Source organism: Agaricus bisporus, assembly GCF_000300575.1.
Source record: "Agaricus bisporus var. bisporus H97 unplaced genomic scaffold AGABI2scaffold_1, whole genome shotgun sequence".
NCBI lineage: Eukaryota > Fungi > Basidiomycota > Agaricomycetes > Agaricales > Agaricaceae > Agaricus > Agaricus bisporus.
Window position 1 is genome coordinate 453,752 of NW_006267344.1, and position 24,085 is coordinate 477,836.

Here is a 24,085-nt window from a genome sequence, read left to right on the forward strand (position 1 = left end):
GGGGCTACTAGGATGGATGTGATGTGATCTGCTTTAGCGTACCAAGGCCTCCTCTCTCATCTCCCAACTCATTTCTGTCCTTTTAGTTAATGCGTGTAATGGTTTTGCAATACTGGCGAATTTTCAATGAACCGTCGATAGTAATTTGCCAGTCCCAAGAATCTTTGTACATCTTTAACGCATTTTGGAGTCGGCCATTCTACTACGTCTTTCACTTTCCTTTCCTCCATCTTGATTCCGTTTCTCCCTATTATGCATCCCAAAAACCCCATTTCACTTCGTTTCCATTCGCATTTTTCTGGTTTTGCGAATAGATCATTGTCCATCAACCTCTGCAACACTTCTTCCACCACCTTATCGTGCTCTTCTTCATCGTCTGTTCCTATCAAGATATCGTCAATGAATACAGCTACTTTTCCCGTATTTACTAAGTCCCTAAAAAGTTCATTCATCATAGTCTGAAAAGTAGCAGGCGAATTTGTAAGTCCAAAAAACATAACAGTGGGTTCAAAGGCACCCATGAAAGTAGTAAAGGCTGCCTTCCACTCGTCTCCTTCTTTTATCCTAATGTTATTATAACCCCAACGTAAATCTATCTTAGAAAATAATCGTTTACTACCCATAGTGTCTATAAGTTCAGAAATTAAAGGTAAAGGATAATTGTTCTTAATCGTCCAATCGTTCAAAAATCGATAGTCCTGTACCATCCGCTTCTTTCCATCCTTCTTTGGCACAAAAAACACCGGTGAGGTTTGGGGAGATTTTGAAGGTCTAATATATCCCTTTCGGAGTTGGTCCTTGATGAATGCTTGGACTTCTTCTCTTTCGTTCGGTGATAAGGGATATATCTTTCCCTTCTTGGGTTTGAAATCCTCCTTCAACTCGATAGCGTGATCCCACGGTTTCCTAGTGGGCATTCTTTCTGATTCCTTCTGTTTGAATACCTTAAGGAATTTGTGAAACCGTTTGGGTACAAGTTGGTCCACTGAATCTATGCCTCGAATTTCCTCTTCTTCCGGCATTTCTTCTGTCATTCCTCTCACCCACGTCTCTAGTTGTCCTTCTTCTTCTCTACTCCTATTTTTTCTTTGGGCGCTTATTCGTTTAGGACGTACCTGTCCAGCCTCCGCTTGTCCCGCGGTGGCTGTCTTGCTGTTGTCTTCTTCTAGACGTTCTGCCTTATCCCCATTTAATCGGTCAGCCACGTCACCGGGTGATTGCGCCCACCCCTCAGCTTTCTCTTTGGGTTGTTGCGCCAACCCCTCAGCTCCACTATTAGCACGCCTGTTTCGTGCCAATTCCCTAGCAAACGCTGCTTCTACTCCCAGGGCAATTCCTTCGATGATATTTTTGGGAGTGGTGAATCTCCCTACTGCCCTGTTCACCCGTTCGAATCTATCTTCTTCATCTCGTGTCTCTTCTTGTTCCTTTTCGTATGCTTCTATTTTGGCCATAGTTGGCCCTTCCTCTTCGTCATCACTTCCTTCGTATGGCATCCCAAACTCATCCAAGGCGATTTCCTCTCTTGCTGGGCATTTGTGTTTGCTCAACAAGTGTTCCGATGTTTGGGTTCCACACTCTTCGCATCTATACTGCAACACCGTTCCCCAATTTGATTTCTTTGGAAAGGAAACTAATTTCCAACCTGCATATTGTTTGTGTGACATGTCAGGCTTTTCCCTTTTTTCCTCCTCTCGTGCTTCCTTCATCAACTGCTTAGTTGATTTCCTCGGCTCTTCTACCTTTTGTATTTCCTCCTGTTTTTCTTTGGCTTTTCCTTTATCTTTGTACCCACACCCGTCTGGGCACCTGGTCATCTTTACCTCTCCTTTCTCCCAATCAATTTCCGGATTATGCATTTGTAGCCAGGGCATTCCTAATATGACTTTATTTTTTCCTAAGCCACATATTTCGAAGTGTACTCTTTCTTTATGGCCTTTGTAGTACACATTGGCAACCACTCGATGAGTCACTGCCCCAGATGCGTTGATTGTTCCATCGACATTTTTAACCGGAATTGGTCTTTCTAATGGTTCCAACTTGAACCCTTCTTCTTCTGCGAACGCCTTATCCATAAACATCCCCGTCGCTCCACTGTCCAACAACGCCTGCACTCCTACTCCATCATGTGTGTCTAATTTCTCCACTCCCACGTTCAGCTTAATTTCCCTTAAAGGTCGTATTGTCCTTACAAGGAAACTCTCCTCTTGTACCGTATCACAAACATTGATTTCGTTATATAGTACATCAAATTTGTTGTAGGAAGTCCAACGAGGAGACTTGGCTTCCTTTACTCTTTTAAATTTCTTTGCTCTTCCTCGAACACCCTCTTCCAATATTCCCGCTGTTCATCCACATCTAGAGTTCGCACATCCCGAGCCGGAGCCTTGCTCCAGCAGTTCTTCGCCATATGCCCTAACTTTCCACACTTGTAACACTTGATAGGACCTCGACTGGGTCCTGCGGCGGTGTCGACATCCATCGCGTTGGGATCTCGACGTTGAGGCTGAGGCCTCACGAAAGTGTTGTTTGAAGTGTGGGTGCGTGGTTGGGGTTTAGCTTGCCCCCGCCGATAATAGTCTTCTTCCGCTTTTGCCTGCCTCCATTGCCTATCCAACTTCATGCTCCTCTCGTACCAACTCCTGATGGTAGTTGGTGGGTTCTCTGACTCCATCAACGCCTTCCTAATCCTTCCTGACAGACTTCTCTTGAATTCTTCAATGAGGGCTCGTCCCTCGTATCCGCTGTCTCGTGCAATCCTTTTAAACTCCTGTACATGTTCCTCCGCGCTTTTACTTCCCTGCTCGATCAACCTCAACTTTCCTACTGCCGTACTCTCCTCATCCGCATCCCCGAAATTGTTCCGTAGACTGTCAAAAAGCTCCTCCGTGTGGGCTGGAGCTTCTTCTTCACCACCTTCGATCATCTCCATGATGTTTTCCTTCCACGATTCTGCTGCCCCTCCTTGTACATACGACAATATCCATGTAATCTGGTCTCCTTGTAGTCTTCCTGCCATTTTTAAACTCAAATAAATTTTGCATGCCGTTATGAAGCCACTCAGTTCCTTCCCGTCTCCCGAAAATATTTTTGGTCTTGCCACATCGATTTGTGGCGGTGCTTGTTGGACAATGGGAGTTTCCCCGTCGTCTCCAGGTGGACCCTGCGGTCCTGGCGGTCCTTGAATCGGGTTGTTCTGCAGCTGGGCGAGTTGCTGCTGCAGTTGAGCGATGAGAGCGGCTTGGGCGGACACTTGGTCCATAATTTGTTGTGCTGTAGCCATGTCTGGCTCGTTGTAGTCGGGGGGAGGCGGTTGATATAAGGGTAAGGGGGAGACGGATGGTTCTCGTTGTTCTGGCTCGGATTCCTCTGATTGGGATTCCGAGACGTATTCTTCTTCTTCCTCGGAGTCGGAAGAAGGTACTCGAAAAGTTCCGGGCGGTGTTTGATGAGAAATTTTGAGGAAGGTGAGGGAGGTCTTTTCCTGTCACCTGGTACGTATCCACCTATCCAATGAAGCCAATAGCCTGCTTCACTTGGATGTGTATACTAAAAGAAAAAAGGTTTTTGTATTGAAGAAGTGCCGCACTGGCGAAGGGAACGACTACTGCCCTAGATAAAGCTATATACGAAGACGGATCTTCACGCTAATCTAGACACGCACTTAATGTGGCAGTGTCACTCCTCTGCGTGTACCACTTGACAATGCAAGCGCAGCACAAGGTTTATACGGGAAGTTACAAAAGAGGTAATACAGGGATATATAAAAACACCACACAATCTGGTAGGTCTCGTCTTATCAGTAGTCTGTGTCAAACTACTGACGTCCACGGCGCACGTTATGTTTATGCGCAGACACCCCTTGAGCCTAGGGACCGGCTATGAGTGTGGCGGCCGCGACGGCGCGCAGAGAGCGGAGGGCGGTGAGAGAGTAAGAGATGGGGAGGGCACTGTGCTGTGCGATCCCCGGAGGTGTCGAGTTCTACTGTTAGGGCGACTGTGACTGAGATGTCACAGGTCACACCTGAACTTTAAGAACAATAGAGGAAAGTGACAAAAGTTATATTAGGCGTGAACCTAAGAGAACTCGACAGAGTTTTCTACAAGTTTCTACCTACTTTATATACCTAGACTACGGCGCACAGACCAACTACCCTAGGTAACTATTTATATACTTGACATGAGAAAAGAAGCAACATATGAGAAATAAAACTAATTATACATTGACATGGGAAAGGAAGCGTGGAGTAAGAAGAAGGTAAACAAGAACAACTTTGATCATAAAAACGTCAACAAAAGCAAACAAACCATAAAAGTGTCCACAAGTACAAACAACTCCTAGACAGGTAATCTTCTCACACGAACCAACGCCTCCCGAAGTAATTCCCAATCAGCGCATCACAGGGGCATAGCACAAAGAATCCGGCTATTGCCCATTGTCGCGGCCCCCAATATCCCCATCTCTGTATCACCCACGCTTTCTGTTCCTCATAGTCCCACATTGCTAAGCATACCCTTCCACACCGCCTGCACCGATGATCTGATAGGTTCCAACCTTCCGGCCTATCCTCTCTGCCTATAGCTGCCGCCGCCCTTCTCCATTGTACTTGCTCCGCGTGGTTCGGAGGTAGAAAAGATAAGATAAGATCAATGAGTTCGATAGGTAGATCTGTAGCTTGTGCCATTTTAACAGTGTGCCGATAGTTTAGCCTCCGTCGAACTGTAGCAGCAGAGGGAAATTATTATGTAATAAAAAGTGTGACAGATGTGACAGCGTGACGCCGTGACATTCTGGCAAAGTTCTAACACTAGAAGAGGAGCGCAATGAGCGAAGTGCTATGTAAATCATGCCCACTCACCGCTTGAAGTTCGAGCAGCGGTGCCCGCTTGTATGGCTTCTTGAAGGTTAGTTTTTTCAGAACGCAGATTGGTCAGTTCCGCCGTAATAGAGTCAACATTTCCCTGAAGAATTGCAACTTCTATACTCATGTTAGCTCATAGAATCTATCCGGAACTGACTTGACTCACGATTAGACATTTTCACTGGCTGGGATTTGGGTTGGCTATTCCCCTGGCGGCGTACCGCAGCCATAAGTACCCTAGTTCTCTATCTCTCTGGAGGGGCGCCGGCACGGCAGTTCTCTCATTGGCGGAAGGTATATTGCAATTCTGCCGTCCAATTTAGAACTGTGTAACCTTGGCATTTCTGAATTGTCCCGTATGACACTAACCCTCTGGATCGTCCTGCATATCCTTCACGGTCTGTTGTTCACGATTCCTTCACACCGGACACTGACTCCATATGAAGCAGCGTACAATTTCATCCCAGCTAATCCGCGTCTTGTGTAGTCTCCACGCTCAAAAACGTTGACATCGGTGATAGGATGTCGGTGATAGGGGGTATACTGTAGCTGGGAATAATTGTAAATCAATTCTGAGACGCCTATCAATCTGTGGAAAATAATCACCAAAACGAAGTTCTTTTCATATCGGAAACGATCTAAGATGCGGCAGATTTTGGAAGATGAGACACACGTTCGACGATTCAGTGCATACTACTTACCATTCCGCTGACATACCAGCTTCCTACGCGCCTCTTGCGCCGTATAACCTTTGGACAGCACAACTATAAGACAACAAATACATGATGCCTTCCAGAAGATAGAAAACGCCGGGATTGATGGAAAGTAAAAGACGGGTTGAGGGATTGTAGGGAGTAGAAAGGGTGAAGTACTGTGGTACTCCGCCCTTTTTCCGGTTTATAAACTCAATGGCCTGTCCCCTGAGTGTAGTCATGATGATAGGGGGAACGGCAAGGGAACGGCATGGAGTGCAAAAGTAGCGGCAAGATGCCCCAGGTGATTCAATATTTGCATTTGTTTAACTAAGGCTCCTACACATTCGAGCGCAATTCAACTTGGGAACAACCTCGGAGGTAGTCACATGACGCAAATGTCATGCCAAGCGAAGATACTACCGATCTGACGGCGACCTGTCCTGATGAAGTTTGTTAGCTATCAACCCCCTATCATCTTGACCTCCTATCAGTGGTGTGATTAACATCTGTATAAAAGTACGTGGTCACTTGAATTTCGTCTTTTTTCCTTAGTCACCTCCCTCTGCCGTCCTCAACCATAGTCGACGTTCAACCTGGTACATTGCCGAGAGCCCGCGGTATGTAACAAAGCGGACTGAGATCTTGGGCGAATCGGCCTCGGGCAAGAGGATTTGGGGCTCCCTTCTATCACCCTCGAGCTTTTACAAGCACGGTGTGAAGGTAATCTTGTGGGCTATTTGTGGGCTTTGCTACACCTGGCGATTGCGCACGCGTCGCTAGTCTCATTGTGAGGCTTTGGAAACAGGGGGATTATCTTTGCCATACTACATGGTTTTATTATTCATTCCGAAAGGTATGTTACTGTTTATTCGTATTTTTTTTTACCTATCACTGACGATGAGTCGCAATGCATGTATTCCTTGTCCCTTTCTTCTGCAACCCCTCCATCGGTTATTCTGACGCTCCTGTAAGATAAATCTTTCTCTTCAAACGATTTTCTAATACGAATTCACACCTGTCTGCCCCACACTGCCCTCCCTCCATTCTTCGACTCAGTCTAGTGCGCCTTCGGTGAGTTATTCTTTTTACGGGACTGATTTTCTCTGATTTAATACGAATTCACACCTGTCCGCCCCACACTGCCCTCCCTCCATTCTTCGACTCAGTCTAGTGCGCCGTCGGTGAGTTATTCTTTTTACGGGACTGATTTTCTCTGATTTCAGAACGATCACGCTTTTCAGTCAGATTAGTAATGAGAGACTGCCTCCACATAAGATAAGTTCTGAAATGTGCGTGCCTTATAACTCCCCCGTCTCATACACCTCCTGCGGTTCTCGTACATGTCTCAATTGAGTCTAGCGATATATAGGTGAGTTGTTCTCTTTACGCTACGGAATTTCTTCTAATTCGAGTTCGTGCAGAATCATCAGGCTTCATCAGATGTTTGTACAGCGAGGCGGCCTCGGGAAAGTTAAGTTATAATTTGCATCTCCTATATCTCGGCCTCTAACACGTTTATTAGGTTCTGGCGTACGTCTCTGACCGTTAGATACCGAGCTTCGTTTAGTATAGACTTTCGCATCTAGACTTCATGTGTAGCTTGGTGGAGGATCCCTACCAAACTACATTTGAAGTCATTGTAGTTACACGCTTTTATGTACCGTTAACGTAACTTATCAATCACCTTCTTCAATGTTATCATCACAACACACGCGTATTCTTTTGATGTTTTATGGTCCTGACCCTAACCCCAATCAATGAATGCTCTGTTTGACGTTTTATTTGACATGAGTCCTCAAAGGCCTCGATGAGCGTACAAGTATATCAGACGACGGAAAGCAGACTTCGAGCAGGTGTATCGTCTGTAGATATAGAAACGAATAGAGTGGGTTTGGAACTTTGAAAAAGATACTACAAACCAATGATCAGCGAAACCGTAACCCCATAACCCAAAAGATCAACCACATAGAGCTTCTTACCGCACTTCTTGGGCATAGTCCGTAAGGTGAGCAAGATGTTCAAACCTAGAATGTAGTAGAAACCTTGGTAGTAGGGTTATGGACGTAGTGATAAGTGAACCACAAACTTGAAGTAGTCGTAGCATCCTATATAGATAAAATTATTCAGTTACTCGAACACTGACTTCAATTCAGGCACCTACCAACGACGAGCTCGATAGCAGAATCAGGACACTTGCGAACATTTTGCTTCATCAATTCTTCAACAACATCCGAAGGGTGAACCGGCGCACCATCCTTCCTTTCTCATTGAGTCGTCACAGGACGGAAATGAGGTTCAACGAAACCTTGCCGAAATACTGATTGGTGGTCGATTCAAGTAAACTCTTAACGGACGTAACGGCTACTACCTACGTTTCCCTGGGTGATATGGTACATTGCGAAAGGTTTAGTGATATCTATCATGTTCGGAACATGGGCTGACTCATGCTGATTGTGTGCTGATTGGGTTTCGGTTGCTAATGGACTTTCGGGGAGTGAAGTCCTCGTTTACTTGCCACCACAATCATATTGTGTATAAGGGGACTTACATCGTCGGCTTTCGTAACAATTTGTTTTTAGATACATTCTGTACGGTCTAGTTCATGTCGCGACTTCAGTGTGGCCATCCGTGTTGATGACTTTCAAAATTACGGTGATGAAGGGGGATAATAATGGCACGTCACTTAATTTTAAATGCCATTGCAAAGGAGCAAAACATTGCGAAATCTCTCTGCGGTAAATGGTAGATACCTCTCGTCAATTTCTTAAACTAATAAAATTTACAAAGAAGGGCCTGTGGCTACTCATTCTGGCGGGGAGCCACGGGATTCCTGATGGCTTCTAACGCAGCCATTAATTCTTCGTTGGCCCTCCGTGAAGCTGCCAACTCTTCTTCCCTATCTACCAACCTCTCCTCAGCGACTGCTCGCGCCCTTTCAGCTGCATCCAAATTCTGTGCGAGAGCCAAAGTAGTCGACCGTTTAGCCAGGACAAGCTGAGTCATCAACGTTTGAAATTGGTTGACGAGGTTGGCACAGTCATTGAAAGCCTCTCTTCTCAAGCGTTCGGAAGCAAAGTGAATAGTAGCGGACGAACCAGTAGCTTGCTGTGCTAAGAGCAGCACGTAGCCATCCGTTTCAATTGCCATTCGTTCAGCCTGTAAGATACAGATGTCAGATGGAGAGTAACCCTTTATACAATCGATATCGACGTACCCTAGAAATGATTAAAGGTAGTTCTCGGTTGTACCTTGTTGTCGCATAGGAAGCATGGGTCAACGCTGGTCGTGTTTCATTTTGTCGCAGGATTCCTATTCAATGTAAGCCAACATGACATCAGAAGAGCCTTGGAGAGACCACGACGAACTGAAAACCATGTTCCCTCTCATCGCACCCTCCACAATACCAAACTTGCGGGCTTTCTCAGCAGTAGTCAATCTTCTACCTGGCACCTTGTTTATACAATCTCCGGTGGAGTTACTATCGCTGTCATCATCCTCGATTTCGGTCGCTTCCGCGGCTGTTGGCCCTGGTACGCCCGACTCAGGTTCAGTCAGGAGGGCTGGGTCGATGGGTGTCGGCAAGATTCTGGCGTTACGGCTTGGTAAAGTGACGTTCCTGAGGCCTGGAGCAAGAATGGCCGATTCAGTCGCTTCCGCGACGGTTGGCCCTGGTACGCCCGACTCAGGTTCAGTCAGGAGGGCTGGGCCGGTGGGTATCGGGGAGATTCTGGCGTTACGGCTTGGTAAAGTGAAGCTCCCGAGGCCTGGAGCAAGAATGGCTGTTTCGGGCGCTTCCGCGACAGCTGGTTCCGGTACACCCGACTCAGGTTCAGTCAGGAGGCCTAGGTCGGTGGGTATCGGCACATCTCTGGCGTCAGGGCTTGGCAATGTGAACCTTCCGAGGTCTGTAGTCGGACTCCCGGCAAGAATGGCTACGCCCGAGAAGTTCTGGGGGCTGTTGGCCTGCGTGAAAGACTAAACATTTATGAGAGATAAGTATTGACATGTTAGCGCACCGTGTAATCTGCAGTGGGAGGAACGAGTTCAACGCTTGGGAAACTGAAGCTGGCGTTGATGGCCTAACAAGTCGATGTGACGTGTCAGAGGGATAAAAAAATGAGAGAACCCATATTGACGTACCTGCGTGTTCGGCACAACCCCACGTCGCTTTGAACAGCCACAAGTAGATTTCAGCGGAGAGTTTGGGCACTTGCGACATCTTCGCGGGGCCCGAGTGACTGCGGTGCCAGTAGGTTTGGGAGACCTTGGACGTCTGGTTGACTTCATATAGGCCACCGAAAAGTAGGAGAACAAGTTGCTAACCCTATGTCAGGTGGTAAGCTCCTTTCTGGTATCCGGTATCATAGTACTGACCGAGACAAGCAGAGTACCGGAATACTGCTTTGGCAGCCTTGGAGGGATTCCATCATCTCATGCCTGATCCAAAAGTCCTCCGCCGTTTTCTGACGCCACCGCCCAATTCCAAAATAACCCTTCAACGCCCGGCTGATATACCGAGCAGTTCTACAAGGGCAGTGCCGAATCCTTCACCGCAGAAGAGGAGACGACTTCAGTTATCGACCAAATCACGGCCATCGCAAATCGGTGCTCAGCAAGCTGAAATTGCCCAAGATGCTGTAGCGCAGTTTTGTGAGCCAAATGACGATGTTGTAGATAGCGTTTCTAGCGAGCAAGCGTTAGGGTCGGACCAGGTATGGGGGGGGGAAGAGGGGGATGCCATACCATTCAACTTCGATGAGATGTTGTCATCGCCACTCCAATCCACTACGGCAGACACGTATGAGTTGTTTGCGGAGGCAGTAATGGCAGAGGCAATACCATTCTTTCAACTGGCTCCCGAGCTCTATGTTGTTACGGGATGGGATCACCGGGCGGGCAAGAGAACGGTAAGTGAGATATTTTACGGATTAAAAACCTCGCTCACCTTTGAGACCGTCAGCACCAATGGTATCATGTTCAAATGGACAGGAGCGAATTGGGGAGCCCAGTTCCTATCTGCTACTGTCCCAGTGCCAAAGAGAAAGGATCGTGCGTACATCAACGTTACCTGGTTGAAGAAGGTCCATCCGGCAGTTGGGTTTCAGAAGGTAGAGTTACGTTTGGTATAGCCTGCGTCATCTGACAGCAAATTTAAGGTCCCGTCGAACGTGTGATTATGTTCTGGAGAGATGTCATCGAAGACGGCTGTATGAACCTTTTCTCTGTTAGCATCGAGGGTCTCTCCTCCACGGCCAAGCACAGAGTAGTCGTGACATATGTGGGTGACGACAACGGTTTCGGCAATTGGAGGTGCTCGCGGGATGGGATCAATCCTTGTACTCACGTAACACGGTGCCAACTTCACTTCAGACAACTTATCACCGCAAACCATCTCGATGTACCCGGGCATGACAATAGTATGGCGGCCATAACAGGTGAGGTGAGGTTTCAACCTTAACGATATATGACTGACCCTTCTCAGAGCAAGTACGCGTCAAGTCATTAGCGAAGGGAAATCAACGTTGTATTTCACATTTACCTATCATGATGCCGGACTGGGCGCGGATACACAACGATCAAGTGCTTTACTCTGAACCTCCTCCGGTGGACAAAGTGCCGGATCTCTTAACTCTTACTCAAGATGCGCGGTGCAGTTGTGGTCAACCATTCATTCAGAGTTCCGACACGTTTGAAAGAACATGCACTGTGTATACTCTACTCCGGCCAATTTCTACCCGCATTCAGCTCCAGAAATGTTCCCATTGTCAATCGACCCGCTATCCCAGTAAAGTCATTGGTCCGGAATGTCGTGAATTGGGAATCTTCAACTACAACAATACCCTTCTATTCTCCCATGACTTGCTTGACGAATACACATCTTCCTTCTCCTCTTCCGAAACTGCTTTTGGTGCCTGGATCAAAGTTGTTGTAAGAAGATATCAAAAGTGGTCAAGGCCTGCGCCATCATCATTCGTAGAGGAATCCACTTTTAGGAAGGTGTGGTTTGGATATGTTGACTTGTTCGACTTATCGAACAATGCAGTTTGCCCTCGATGCGGCCCTACTCCGGAGACTATAATTTGGGACGGCGTAACATTGGCCTATAGTAAAAAGCAGGTCCTTGATACCATATATCCACCGACGTCAAAACATCCCAATGCTATCATGCGAAACCAGCGTTATCCCAAGGTTCAATGTCTAATTGAAGACTCTCGCTTGAGGAAACTTTTGTTGTCAATTACAAGTGAGCCTCTTTCTCTCCATAACATATTGTCGAAAACCAGTGATGTGAGTCTATTATATTTGATCTTATTGTTCAGACTCTCATCTAAATCTGTAGACAATGGTGGATGTAAGCATCATTGATGCAACTATTCAAAAGCTTCGTGAAATAGATGAAGCCATCCAACTCGCTGGTGAAAAATGTTGGGGACTACAAAATCTCTTGATCAGTTACTATGGCTCTTTGCAACTTAGAGTCAAGGGAGAACCATCACAGGAAGTAAGGAGATTCTTCAAACAGGTATGATTTATCTTTTTATGTTGTGAATGGAATTAAAGTTTTTAGCAGATATCAACAAATGAGTCGGGTATTCAGATAATCAATCGGCCAGCGCTAATAGGTTTGGAGTTGTTTCTGGTTAATCCATCCTATGAAACCCTCCCACGACTTGCTCCCATTCCATGCTTATATCACTTGGCTGTTCATCAATGGACACAACATAATTGTTTCTCTTCCGAATTCGTGACCGCCTTGGAGTGGATCAAGACAAGAGCCAGCAATATTATTCAGAAGTCCATGTTGCATGAAGATCTCCCACTCGTTGACTCTGGGATTGATGCAGATGGTGGATGGAAGAAGGTTTATCTTTCCGCAAATCAATTAATATCAATCAAATTCTGAAATTCATATTTAGAGTGGTTGCAAATATAGTATGCCGCAAATCAGACATAGACCACAATATCCAAATATGTCAAGTGATATTTCGCGCGAGCCAAAGGAGCGAGGAGGATTATGCAACAAGTTTTATAGCGAATATGGAGAGAACAAATTAACAGGTGGGATTATGGCAGCATGGTGTTCTCATAGCATTTGTTATGGCTTTCACTTTATTCCAGAAAGTGAGGGCCGTAATGATGTCTTCTCAGCCCTCATCACACGGTGGCCTACAGCTCCAAAGTATGTGATTTATGACTTTGCATGCCAGTTAGCCCCATATTGCCGAGCACGGGAACCCGAATTCTTTGCGGATACAACTTTTCTTATTGATGACTTTCATGCTATGGGACATACACGATGCTCTGCAGCTTTTTTCCTGAAGTCGTATGCAGAAACCCAGCCAGGACTAGGCCGAATCAATTCTAGTGCAGCTGAATGTGGTAATGGTGGACTTGCAAAAATTCGCAAATCTGTTCGGTATATGGGTCAGGATAGGGCTATTCTATATACATCTGTCTTTTTGGCTATCTGGAATCGACTTAAAATCTTGAGAATGTAATTTTATTAGTAGATATGTCATACAACAGTATTGCCGTACTGTCTCTGAGAGTACTACGATATATGATACCCTCTCTGCAGGGATACAACAGCATCAACATATTGTCTCTGCAGAGTTACGACAGTATTGTAATACTGTCTCTGCAGAGCTACGACAGTATCATAATACTATCTCTGCAAGGCTGCATGTAATACTGTCTCTGCAGATCTACAACAGTATCATAGTACTATGTCTAAGAGTACCGTAATACTATCTCTCTAGGGCTACGACAGTATCGTAATACTATCTCTGCAGGGCTATGACGGTATCATAGTACTATGCCTAAGAGTATCATAGTACTGTCTCTCCAGAGCTACAACAGTATCGTAATACTAACTCTGCAGGGCTATGACAGTATCATAGTACTATGCCTAAGAGTACCGTAATACTATCTCTGCAGGGCTATGACAGTATCATAGTACTATGCCTAAGAGTACCATAATACTATCTCTGCAGGGCTACGACAGTATTGTAATACTGTCTCTGCAGAGCTACGACAGTATTGTAGTACTGTGTCGAAGAGTATCGTGATACTGTCTCTGCAGAGTTACGACAGTATCATAATACTATCTCTGCAAGGCTGCATGTAATACTGTCTCTGCAGATCTACAACAGTATCATAGTACTATGTCTAAGAGTACCGTAATACTATCTCTGCAGGGCTATGACAGTATCGTGATACTGTCTCTGCAGAGCTACGACAGTATCGTAGTACTGTGTCGAAGAGTACCGTAATACTATCTCTGCAGGGCTACGACAATATTATAGTACTATGCCTAAGAGTACTATAATACTATCTCTGCAGGGCTACGACAGTATCGTAATACTGTCTCTGCAGGGCTATAACAGTATCATAGTACTGTGTCGAAGAGTACCGTAATACTATCTCTCCAGGGCTATGACAGTATCGTAATACTATGCCTAAGAGTACCGTAATACTATCTCTGCAGGGCTACGACAGTATTGTAATACTGTCTCTGCAGAGCTACGACAGTATCGTAGTACTGTGTCAAAGAGTACCGTAATACTATCTCTGCAGGGCTATGACAGTATCATAGTACTATGCCTAAGAGTACCATAATACTATCTCTGCAGGGCTACGACAGTATTGTAGTACTGTGTCGAAGAGTATCGTGATACTGTCTCTGCAGAGTTACGACAGTATAATAATACTATCTCTGCAAGGCTGCATGTAATACTGTCTCTGCAGATCTACAACAGTATCATAGTACTATATCTAAGAGTACCATAATACTATCTCTGCAGAGCTATGACAGTATCATAGTACTATGCCTAAGAGTACCGTAATACTATCTCTGCAGAGCTACGACAGTATCGTAGTACTGTGTCGAAGAGTATCATGATACTGTCTCTGCAGAGTTACGACAGTATCATAATACTATCTCTGCAAGGCTGCATGTAATACTGTCTCTGCAGATCTACAACAGTATCATAGTACTATGTCTAAGAGTACCGTAATACTATATCTGCAGGGCTATGACAGTATCGTAATACTGTCTCTCCAGAGCTACGACAGTAACATAGTACTATGCCTAAGAGTACCGTAATACTATCTCTGCAGGGCTACGACAGTATTGTAGTACTATGCCTAAGAGTACCATAATACTATCTCTCCAGAGCTACAACAGTATTGTAGTGCTGTATCCAAGAGTATCGTAAAACTATCTCTGCATGGCTGTGACAGTATCATAGTACTGTCTCTATTGCTAATGCTGTATATAAGCCCTATGGGAGTAATGTAGTACTGTGAGCCTGAGTATCACAGTATTGTCATGTAGTACATACCCTGCAACAGAACCGTGGTACTACCATGGTACAGTGAGTTCTATGATACTGTTGCTATAGTGTCTCTCATCATTATAATAGGTGAAAGTATCTTAGTCTATATTAGGGTAGAAGATCTGGGACCGTGGGAAGTGACACACGACCTTACGTGTGTGTAGGAAACCTCATAGCGTGCGACCCTCATGCGTTATTCGACCGTCCCTTACCCCACTCTTACAGTCTCTTCTGACATGCAGCCCAGCCCAAGTTTTTTCACAAAAAAATTCGGTCGCAACGGCCGTTACTCATGAAAGCTGTAACATAGCACGCACTCATGTCAAATCTTTCTGTCAATGCATGGCATCAACTCATCACTCCTCTGGAAAACATGTCAATACCTGCTTCCTCGCTTACGGTCATCGTAAATCAAAAGTTTACTGCTCTCGACCGCGTGGACTACATACCAGAGCCCTGAGTTGGCACTTCGAAGGCATCCGCGCCGTGATACACGACTCAAATTAAACTACTACATAGCAAGCGAATGCAACATAACGTTACTTCAGACTTAGCTCTCTATTCAACTCCGGGCCACTTAGGTCACTGAGGCGGTGAAGTGACTAGAGTTGACTCCCTCTTTGCCCAGAACCTTGGCTGCATGCTACGTCCTACGTTTGTCCTGCTAGTCTTTTCTAGTCTTCTATACTCTGGACAAGGACAGCCCTTCCCTTGCTCCGCGTGTATGGGGTTACCAACGGTTATTGCATTTTCGCTTAATCCAACGATAGAAACCCGTGGTAAGCATTCAACGCATTGGCACCAACATCGCAAAAACGTAATTCGATTTGTGTAGATCCACAACTCACCAACCACTAACGAGCGTTCCTGATCGTGGAAGTTCAATACTATTCATTGTTATGTCACCCGGAACGAATCCTGACAGTGTCGGAAACAGTATCAGAATCTCAAGCACATCTATAACTTCCAGCTTTCGGCTTCATGCGGCTGCATTTACTCATATCTAAAATGGAGACGCGCAACGAGAGCCTTGTTCCCGTATACAACGGTCTCCGTTCTTCACCGGCGCAGTTGTTTCGGCTTAGTTTCACGCAGTCATAAGCGGTTGCAAGTTCACGGCTATAAGTATGACGAACTGCTACCGCTCTCCTTACCATTTAACCCGACCCTGTCCCCTCTCTGCCCTTGAGGAACATGCTGGCACCCACTCTTCTGGTTGTGGCTTCCACTATCATTGCTTCCGTGGGTGCCAATCCTTTGAAGCTCAAACGACAAAGCATCACGGCCCTCAGCTCGGAGCAAATCGACTTTTACACACCTTACACTCGTTTTGCTGGAGCCGCGTTTTGTGAATCTACCACACTCACTTCATGGACTTGCGGAGGTAGCACATCTTGCATGTTCATTTCTGCGATACTGAAGTCATTTTTTTTAGCAAACTGCGAAGCTAATTCTGACTTTATCCCAACTGCGGCGGGTGGCGACGGGGATGGTGTCCAATTTTGTGTGTATCCCGTTATTCTTACCCAGTCTGGATCTGGTCACGAACGATTAATTTCAGGGTATGTGGGATATTCACCATCTCAGTCATCGGTCATTGTAGGGCATCAAGGAACCAATGTCAGTAACTTGTGAGTGTGAACATAAAATCATCTTCACCCAGAATCTTACTATCATTGATCTTGATTAGCATGGCTGTCGCTACGGATTTAAGGGTGTTCCAAATGAACCTCGATGAAGACTTCTTCCCTGGTATTTCTTCCTCTATCGAAGTACACTTTGGATTTTCCACGCAACATGCCGTGTAAGCTCAAATAATCTTACGCTATTAAATCTGAACTCACGGGATGGAAACAGTACTGCAGAGAGTATTTTATCTGCTGTCCAAACCACGATTCGTGATCATAATGCAACTCTGGTGACAGTTGTCGGCCATTCACTTGGTTGTGCTCTCGCCCTGCTTGATGGGGTGTATCTTCCCCTCCACATTCCTGACGTCACTTTCCGCACAATTGGTTATGGCTGTCCCAGAGTGAGTGACAAAATTCTTTATTTCTGGTCAATCTGAAGGTTGACTCTATATGATACTTTAGGTTGGCAACCAAGCTTTCGCCGACTATGTCGATGCAAACGTCAATTTCACTCGTATCAACAACAGAGAGGACATTATCCCTATCGTACCCGGTGCGTAACCTAGAATACTCCTTGACTATCTGCATGAACCAATCGTATCCTTTAGGAAGATTCCTAGACTATGTTCACCCATCTGGAGAAATCCATATCTCTGAAGAAAACGATGACGCTTGGCTAGCTTGTCCTGGTCAAGACAATGAAAGCGATGAATGCATTGTTGGTGCCGTCTCAAACATTTTCTTCGGTGATGAGGATGATCACGCTGGTCCTTATAATGGCATTTATCTTGGAGCATGTAATGCCGACGGGGCACCAGTCGAGGAAAATTAAAACTAGTGTAACCGCGTCAACCCTAGATTGTATTCTATTATATACCTCTAATTGTATTTCCTGTTTTTGGCTACTCGGTCATCTGTTATTTCCAGTTCCAGTTCAAAAGGTACCATCTTACAATCAGTGATTAGTGCCGGTTCTTATGACATATATTAGCTCTCTCCTCAGCGCTATTAGTATCATGAATCAACCGCTAGCCACAATGAGTCTAACCATTACGATCGTTGGATTGTCGTTTTGCTTGGGATACACGTAAATGTAAACAATTGAAGTACCCAGTTATTTATGTACTGTAGACGATGTGTGTCCCTTGAGTACTTGAGTTCTCACACCAAGGCCCGACGTGAATACTTATACCGGATTTGCAGCATGAAAAGGCGAGATTTGAGCTTGAACAGATACGAAGAGAATGGCCGCGGGTTTACGGCAAGCGATTAGTGTCGTCTTGGTCAAAGTTCTTCATAGACGGGTGAGAAAATCGTGACTGCAATTAGGTGAATACAAATTAGTTTAGCGCACCGCGACTCGACCCGAACCAATGTAAGCTCGTCCTGTACGAATAATTCTCAAGTACACGTTCCGAGACGCAATCTCCACCACGGACAGATATCCTTAGATAGTATGTTGGCTTCCAAGAATCAAAGTAAACGGGCATGAACTTATGATACAGCTCCACCGCTCCGGCTTCGATCGGAATTATGAATTCTTTAACTCGTCTCCTGATCAGCAAGTATTGCATGCATGAAACAATATCAATCAAAGATAATGCAGTAGATCTGACCCTGGACATGTGATGGTTGACTATGAAAGCCGTGTGAGTTCTGCCCTTGATGACGGTCCTCCACCACAACCGCGATTGAAAAACCCGCTTACCCAAGGGTTGTAGGACAGCCTACGCAATAGGTCAAAGCGAACACGTTTGGGGCGACCTGATTGCGCTTCTACCTCGAACCCCCCCACCTGCGGGCGTTGGGGTCTCTAGGCGCTTCGTTCCAATCATCACTCTTAATTGTCCACTACTTCAACTGGCTCACCAATGAAGCATCGGAGTCTATTTTTACGCACCCTCGACTATTCTATCCCTGGATGTGCAGCATGGCTCAGTGATTCTCCATTCAATGATTTCGCATGGACAAGTTTAACCGCCTTGAGGACAGTATAGTGAATCATGCACATGATTTATCAAATTCTAGCACTACTGTCAACGATGTGAACGAAAATATCAGACGAGCTGGTGTACATTCTCCCGCATGAGAACCTATAAAACTGCACTCGGTTCTGTCCTACTCTGGGATCAGGCCATCTTCCGCCCGTTGCTTTACTGTTGTCTCCATCCAGACGTCAAACCACAAAAACATGTTGACTTCCCGTACCTTCCTTGCGGTCGCGTTGGCTATTCTTTCTGTCGGCGCTAGTCCTGTTCAACTTTCGAAACGACAGAGCATTACGGCCCTCACTTCTGCTCAAATCAATGCGTTTACGGCCTTCACTCATTTCGCGAGCACAGCGTATTGCCAACCGAGTACTACTAGCTCATGGTCATGTGGAGGTACTGTATTTCTCAAGTCGCCTAGGACAACTTACTGACATTATTATCATTTCTTACTATCAGCCAACTGTAATGCCAATTCTGATTTCATCCCAACGGCATCGGGTGGCAACGGAGGATCTGTACAGTTCTGTTGGTCTTTCCTGAGCGTTCTAGTATACTTTAGTTCTAAATTATCGTCCCAGGGTATGTTGGGTTCTCACCTTCTCAGGGATCAGTGATTGTGGGGCATCAAGGAACCGATACCAGCGAAATGTGAGTTGGAGTCTATCGAAAGCAACGTGCATAATTAACAAGTAAACTCTTTTTCTTGAAAATAGTGAGGCGCTTCTTACGGATGCTCAAGCCATCCAAAAGAATCTTGACTCGGGACTTTTCCCCGGAGTACCTTCCTCAGTTGAAGTGCACGGCGGTTTCGCTAACGCCCAGGCTGAGCAAGTTCATTTTACATTATTTTCAAAGCGAGATCGCTAACCGCTAGTCAAACCAGCACTGCATCGGCAGTTCTATCAGCTGTACGAACCACGATCTCTCGACATGGTGCAACGAGAGTTACAGTTGTTGGACACTCTCTGGGTTGTGCTATCGCTATGCTAGATGGCATATACCTTCCCCTTCACATCAGTGGTGTGACGTTCCGTACTATCGGTTATGGTTGTCCCAGGGTGAGGAAATTGTTACTTCTTCCCAAGGGCTTAATGAACTTTATTGATATTCTATTTTTAGGTCGGTAACGCAGAATTCGCCAACTATGTCGACTCTCACAGCGATTTTACGCACATCAATAATAAAAAGGACATTGTTCCTATTCTTCCTGGTACGTGCACTCGTATTGCTTTCGAATATACTCGAGCTGACCTTCCTCGTAGGCCGATTCTTGGGCTATGCTCATGCCGCTGGCGAAGTTCACATTTCAGAAAATAACCAATGGCTCTCTTGTCCCGGCCACGACAACACCAGCTCGCAGTGCATCGTCGGTGATGTCCCAAACATCTTTGAGGGTAACCCGGATGACCACAGTGGTCCTTACAATGGTATAACCATGGGCTGTTAAAGGCGTAGTACTGTATACCCAGTGAGATTGAGGCGGAACAGCTAAAATGTACTATATATATCATGAGAGAAATCTACATGAAAAGCGTTAACGCTTTCGTCTTCTCCGTCCTATCTTCAGTAGTCCTTCGTCGCCCAGGCCTGAAGCGTCTTGTCCAACCCCAGCTGTTTGTCCGGGCCAGGACAAATCCAAGTAACTTATAATTAATAGTGCCAGTGCTGTTCCAAGTGTTTGTTGGGGAATGGAGATGGCCACGATGATCCTCATGCCTCCGTTACTGCGCCTATGGGATGTCAAAGTAGTCTGAGCGTATAAGTAACTCTGTATCAAGCCGGATTATATATATTCTAAACATAAGAATATAGAATTCATCTATAGGTCATGGTAATTTAATCAAAGTCGGTTATCCCAACCAATTTTGTATAGTCTATAACTCCCTTCATCTGCCCGTCCATAACTCCCTGGCTTCACCACCTCCTTTTTCTCAAAAATAACCAACCGTGGTCCATTACCCATCCCTTCCCGAAAGCATTCGTCTACAGTTATATCCAGTCCCTCATGTCTTCCCGTAATCCTTACAGCAATCATCAACCAAAAAGTACCACCGCGGGAGACTTCGGATCCTATGCGGGTATCACTATCGTATTGAGTCGGAAGCCGCAAATATTTTTCGACGCAGTTTTTAATCCAACGTGCGTGGTCTGGATGATAAACGACATCAGCGGCAAGAATAACGTCAAATCGTTCGTCCAATGGAGCATCAAAACGTGGGTTGGCCCAATCAAGGTAGTTTGCCTCAATTGGTAATGCCGAACTCGATTTGGTACTTGATGGCGAAAGAGGAGGGAGAGGAGAAGGATCAGGAAAGTTTGTTTGTATATTTTTCTTGAGGTTTTCTAAAACGTCTGGATGATAATCTGTCGCAATGATGGTGTTGGATACAGGTTCGTCGATTATGGATTCATGTTGCAAGATCTTCGCAGTGACGATACTGAGTAGTCCCGTTCCAGCTCCTAGTTCCAAGACCCTTATAGGTTTGGCACCATCAATCAAGTGGCGAGGTAAGAACGTGAAAGGTGAAGCAGCTATTCTTTCCGCCAACAAAATCGAACTTGTCCAGCTTTGTAACCCGACTGAAGTATGATCTTGAGTCGATACTGGTTCATCGTTTAATTCGACTGTGATTTGTTGGTCTGATGGAGAGGAAAACGTGAAGGATCTTGGTTCGTTGGCGGATGAATCTTCTTCGTCCTCGCCAGTAGAGAATTGAGATAAAATTGTCGTTGCGTCCTCCATCAATTTCGTGCGTTGAGCTATTTCCCCTTCGATGTTGAATACCCCCTCTACTTCTCCTTCAACAATTTCAACCATAATTCCATCATCCTCATCATCTTCCCCAACATCCACCGATTCGATCCACATATCACAACGAGCAATAAATCCAGTAACCCATTTGATAGCAAAAGCACGTTCAAGTCCATCAGCTCGAAGTACTTCCAATTCAATTTCATCTTCTTCATCCCTTTCAGGGCGTTCCCAAGCCTCTACCTCATCATCATCTAAATCTTCTTGATCCTCCGTGGCAGAGGCGTACCCGGAATCGGGTACGGAAGATAAACCATTTTGATTGGAGAGTGTTAGAGCAGAACGTTTTGGAATAACAATTTTTTTGGGTAGTGGTGGTGGAGTCGGTGGAAAGTATATTGAACGAAGGGTATTCAGTGCAAGAGAGATTCGAATTGTCGAGGTTGTGGAGAGTTTTTTTAGAGGAGGAAGGAAAGATGTAGGCGGCGTTTTTGGTATCGAGTAAATATCCGCGCTCGACATCGTGTTATCGATATTATTTTTTGAAATTTGTATGATAGTCTATAAGGGTAACGGCGGAACGAAGGTACGAGATAACGCTTCAACCGAGAGGTGGTTGTCAATGTCGGTAGACAAATACTTTGTCGGAAAAAACTGTGTAGCACAAATCCCTCGAGCGAAATTTTTTCCAGCAGAGATTGCTACTAGAAGGCAGAGACGACGGGACAGCAGACCAGAACAAGCAGATGAAGGTTGTGGAGGCAGGGGTCTTTCGGTATCCCCTGCCTTCAGAGGGCGAGTCCATCCATCTTGATCATTGTGAAGGATTGAGAGAGAAAGGAAAAGCGAAGAAAAAAATGGGCGGATCAACGGGCTGAGCGGGTTTTATTTCATTTGTCCGAACCGCGCGGCATTTTGCGCACATGGGTTCCGAGAATAGCCGGAACATGGTTATGTACACCCATGAGGAAAGACGTAAAAAGCCACAGGATTTATCCAAGGTCAGATAGCGCTCGGTGCCGTGTATTTTGCCCAAAGATTCGGAAAAACATGGACGATTTGATGATGGAGATGCACGTTCTCCATGACGGATCAACTTACTATATGTTCAACACAGCCAAACACTCGAGATCATCTCTTCTACGATGTCTTCTTCGATAACAATTATGTATAACCTCAAACCACCGGCTGGCGTTCAAACCAATGGATTAAATCCTTCAGCTGTCCATGAGTTCAATATCCCGGTTTCTCCGAATGACGGACAAAAACGCTATTACACCGCTCTCGAAGCGGCTATCATCAAAGCAAAAGATCAGGTCGGAAATGAATTGACTGCGTGGAGAGATGCAGTTGGTAAAGCGGAGTTGACGAAAGAGCCGAAGAATTCCAATTCCGAGGAGGGCGACGAAGAGGAGGAAGAGGAAGAGGAAGACTAGGGAGAGGTAATGTGGTACATTCATCTGTCTGACAAGCAACTTGACAATTCGATAGCTGATTGGAAGAATGAAAATATATATCCTGAGTATTATAAAAGATTAAATCTAGGATTTTGCACCACCACGCTTCTCAACACCTCTAGGTCGTTCACGAATAACCATTTTGTTACTGTTCTTGGGACCCTTGGGACCAGGTTTCCTCGTACGGGTACCCTTAGTGCCCCAACCCCAGATAGACACGGGATCTTTATTGGATTTGGATTTTCCACGTCCACCACCGTGTGGATGGTCGTTACTATAAGAGTTTTATCAGTTGTGCATTTCCAGATAGTAGAAAATGATAACATACGCGTTCATGGCCACACCACGAACAGAAGGTCTCCGACCGAGCCAACGTGAACGACCAGCTTTGCTCAAGTTTCTAAGCTTCCACAGGGGATTGCTAACTTTTCCAATAGTAGCGCAACAACCGCGCAACACTTTACGAATTTCACCACTCTGCAATTGGACGTGGACATATCGACCATCCTCTTCATGTGTAACGACTTGGCCGGAAGAGCCAGCAGAACGAATGAGGATGCCAGGCCCATCGGGTTTAAGAGAAACGTTGTGAACGGTAGTGCCGGGTGGAATAAGGCGTAAAGGCAAGACGTTTCCAGGTTTGAGTGTAAGAGTACGCAACAAACCGAGTGCGAGAGACTGAGACGAAGTTTGGGGCGTTGCACCCTTTTCCTCCTTTTCATCAAAGTCAAAGTCGAAACCGGGAACGAAGCCTTTGGGAATACCCTGCCTGAAACTCTGCACCTCATCCCCTTGCCTCATACCCTGCGGAGCGAGTATATAAGTCCATCTCTTCTGTCCCTCTGCACTTGAATCTCGGTTTCGTAGGAGAGCAATGTGCGCAGAACGACCGGGGTCATATTCGATGCGGATAACATCATGAATGCCAGGCTCTCTACGATGAAAGTCGACAACACGAATACGCTGTCGGTGCCCTCCACCTCTATGCCGGACGGTTATGTGCCCATGCGAGTTGCGACCACCCCCTTTGCGCCGCGCGATGGTGAGCTGTCGGATTGGTCTACCCTCCCACAGGTGCTCGTTTAGAGGTCGTTTGAGGTGGCGACGACCGGGGTTTGTCACCTTGTAGGTCTTGAACAAGGCTTCTTCGCGGGTGAAGGCGGCCTTTGTCTCTGTGTTTACAGAGTTTTTCCAGATTTCCGTGGCATATGTCCTTGGGTGCGAGAGGCGGGGAAGAGAGGCGAGCGAGGCGCGGAGGCTGCCCCGCAACGAGGCCAGCATTAAAAGATTTGCGCGACAGACAAGCAAGAGGTGACTAGAACGCGAGCTTTGTTTGCATCAAAGTGTACAGCCAAATAC

General features: G+C 45.9%; 8 protein-coding genes across 8 annotated transcripts; 4 read left to right on the forward strand and 4 right to left on the reverse strand.

Annotated features, from left to right (window-relative positions):
• Positions 1-877: 877 nt before the first annotated feature.
• Positions 878-3,283, reverse strand: AGABI2DRAFT_140060 (hypothetical protein; the record flags this gene model as incomplete). Its single annotated transcript, XM_006453858.1, has 4 exons — positions 878-922; positions 1,116-1,592; positions 2,193-2,344; positions 2,449-3,283. The coding sequence occupies 4 exons, from the start codon at positions 3,281-3,283 to the stop codon at positions 878-880; spliced, it is 1,509 nt and encodes a 502-aa protein (XP_006453921.1).
• Positions 3,284-8,356: 5,073 nt separating this feature from the next.
• On the reverse strand, positions 8,357-9,776 carry AGABI2DRAFT_140061 (hypothetical protein; the record flags this gene model as incomplete). The annotated part of the gene is made up of 5 exons (XM_006453859.1): positions 8,357-8,713; positions 8,772-8,866; positions 8,923-9,532; positions 9,574-9,581; positions 9,698-9,776. 5 exons carry the CDS (start codon positions 9,774-9,776, stop codon positions 8,357-8,359), a joined length of 1,149 nt encoding a protein of 382 aa, XP_006453922.1.
• A 107-nt stretch (positions 9,777-9,883) lies between these two features.
• Positions 9,884-13,056, forward strand: AGABI2DRAFT_113679 (hypothetical protein; the record flags this gene model as incomplete). Its single annotated transcript, XM_006453860.1, has 8 exons — positions 9,884-9,893; positions 9,944-10,464; positions 10,518-10,665; positions 10,714-10,992; positions 11,040-11,845; positions 11,898-12,080; positions 12,129-12,419; positions 12,475-13,056. The coding sequence occupies 8 exons, from the start codon at positions 9,884-9,886 to the stop codon at positions 13,054-13,056; spliced, it is 2,820 nt and encodes a 939-aa protein (XP_006453923.1).
• Positions 13,057-16,058: 3,002 nt separating this feature from the next.
• Positions 16,059-17,426, forward strand: AGABI2DRAFT_189256 (hypothetical protein). Its single transcript, XM_006453861.1, has 7 exons — positions 16,059-16,279; positions 16,331-16,399; positions 16,457-16,526; positions 16,586-16,699; positions 16,753-16,927; positions 16,989-17,079; positions 17,135-17,426. The coding sequence occupies exons 1-7, from the start codon at positions 16,090-16,092 to the stop codon at positions 17,356-17,358; spliced, it is 933 nt and encodes a 310-aa protein (XP_006453924.1). The 5' UTR covers positions 16,059-16,089; the 3' UTR covers positions 17,359-17,426.
• Positions 17,427-18,658: 1,232 nt separating this feature from the next.
• Positions 18,659-20,065, forward strand: AGABI2DRAFT_213426 (hypothetical protein). The gene is made up of 7 exons (XM_006453862.1): positions 18,659-18,910; positions 18,974-19,042; positions 19,096-19,165; positions 19,231-19,344; positions 19,401-19,575; positions 19,637-19,727; positions 19,780-20,065. The coding sequence occupies exons 1-7, from the start codon at positions 18,718-18,720 to the stop codon at positions 19,962-19,964; spliced, it is 897 nt and encodes a 298-aa protein (XP_006453925.1). The 5' UTR covers positions 18,659-18,717; the 3' UTR covers positions 19,965-20,065.
• A 292-nt stretch (positions 20,066-20,357) lies between these two features.
• AGABI2DRAFT_175665 (hypothetical protein) lies at positions 20,358-21,791 on the reverse strand (the record flags this gene model as incomplete). Its single annotated transcript, XM_006453863.1, has 1 exon — positions 20,358-21,791. One exon carries the CDS (start codon positions 21,789-21,791, stop codon positions 20,358-20,360), a length of 1,434 nt encoding a protein of 477 aa, XP_006453926.1.
• A 613-nt stretch (positions 21,792-22,404) lies between these two features.
• Positions 22,405-22,711, forward strand: AGABI2DRAFT_189258 (hypothetical protein). The gene has a single exon (XM_006453864.1). It carries the CDS (start codon positions 22,415-22,417, stop codon positions 22,703-22,705), a length of 291 nt encoding a protein of 96 aa, XP_006453927.1. The 5' UTR covers positions 22,405-22,414; the 3' UTR covers positions 22,706-22,711.
• A 53-nt stretch (positions 22,712-22,764) lies between these two features.
• Positions 22,765-24,048, reverse strand: AGABI2DRAFT_213432 (hypothetical protein). Its single transcript, XM_006453865.1, has 2 exons — positions 23,055-24,048; positions 22,765-23,000 (listed from the first exon to the last, which is right to left on the reverse strand). The coding sequence occupies exons 1-2, from the start codon at positions 24,005-24,007 to the stop codon at positions 22,811-22,813; spliced, it is 1,143 nt and encodes a 380-aa protein (XP_006453928.1). The 5' UTR covers positions 24,008-24,048; the 3' UTR covers positions 22,765-22,810.
• Between the last annotated feature and the right edge of the window lie 37 nt (positions 24,049-24,085).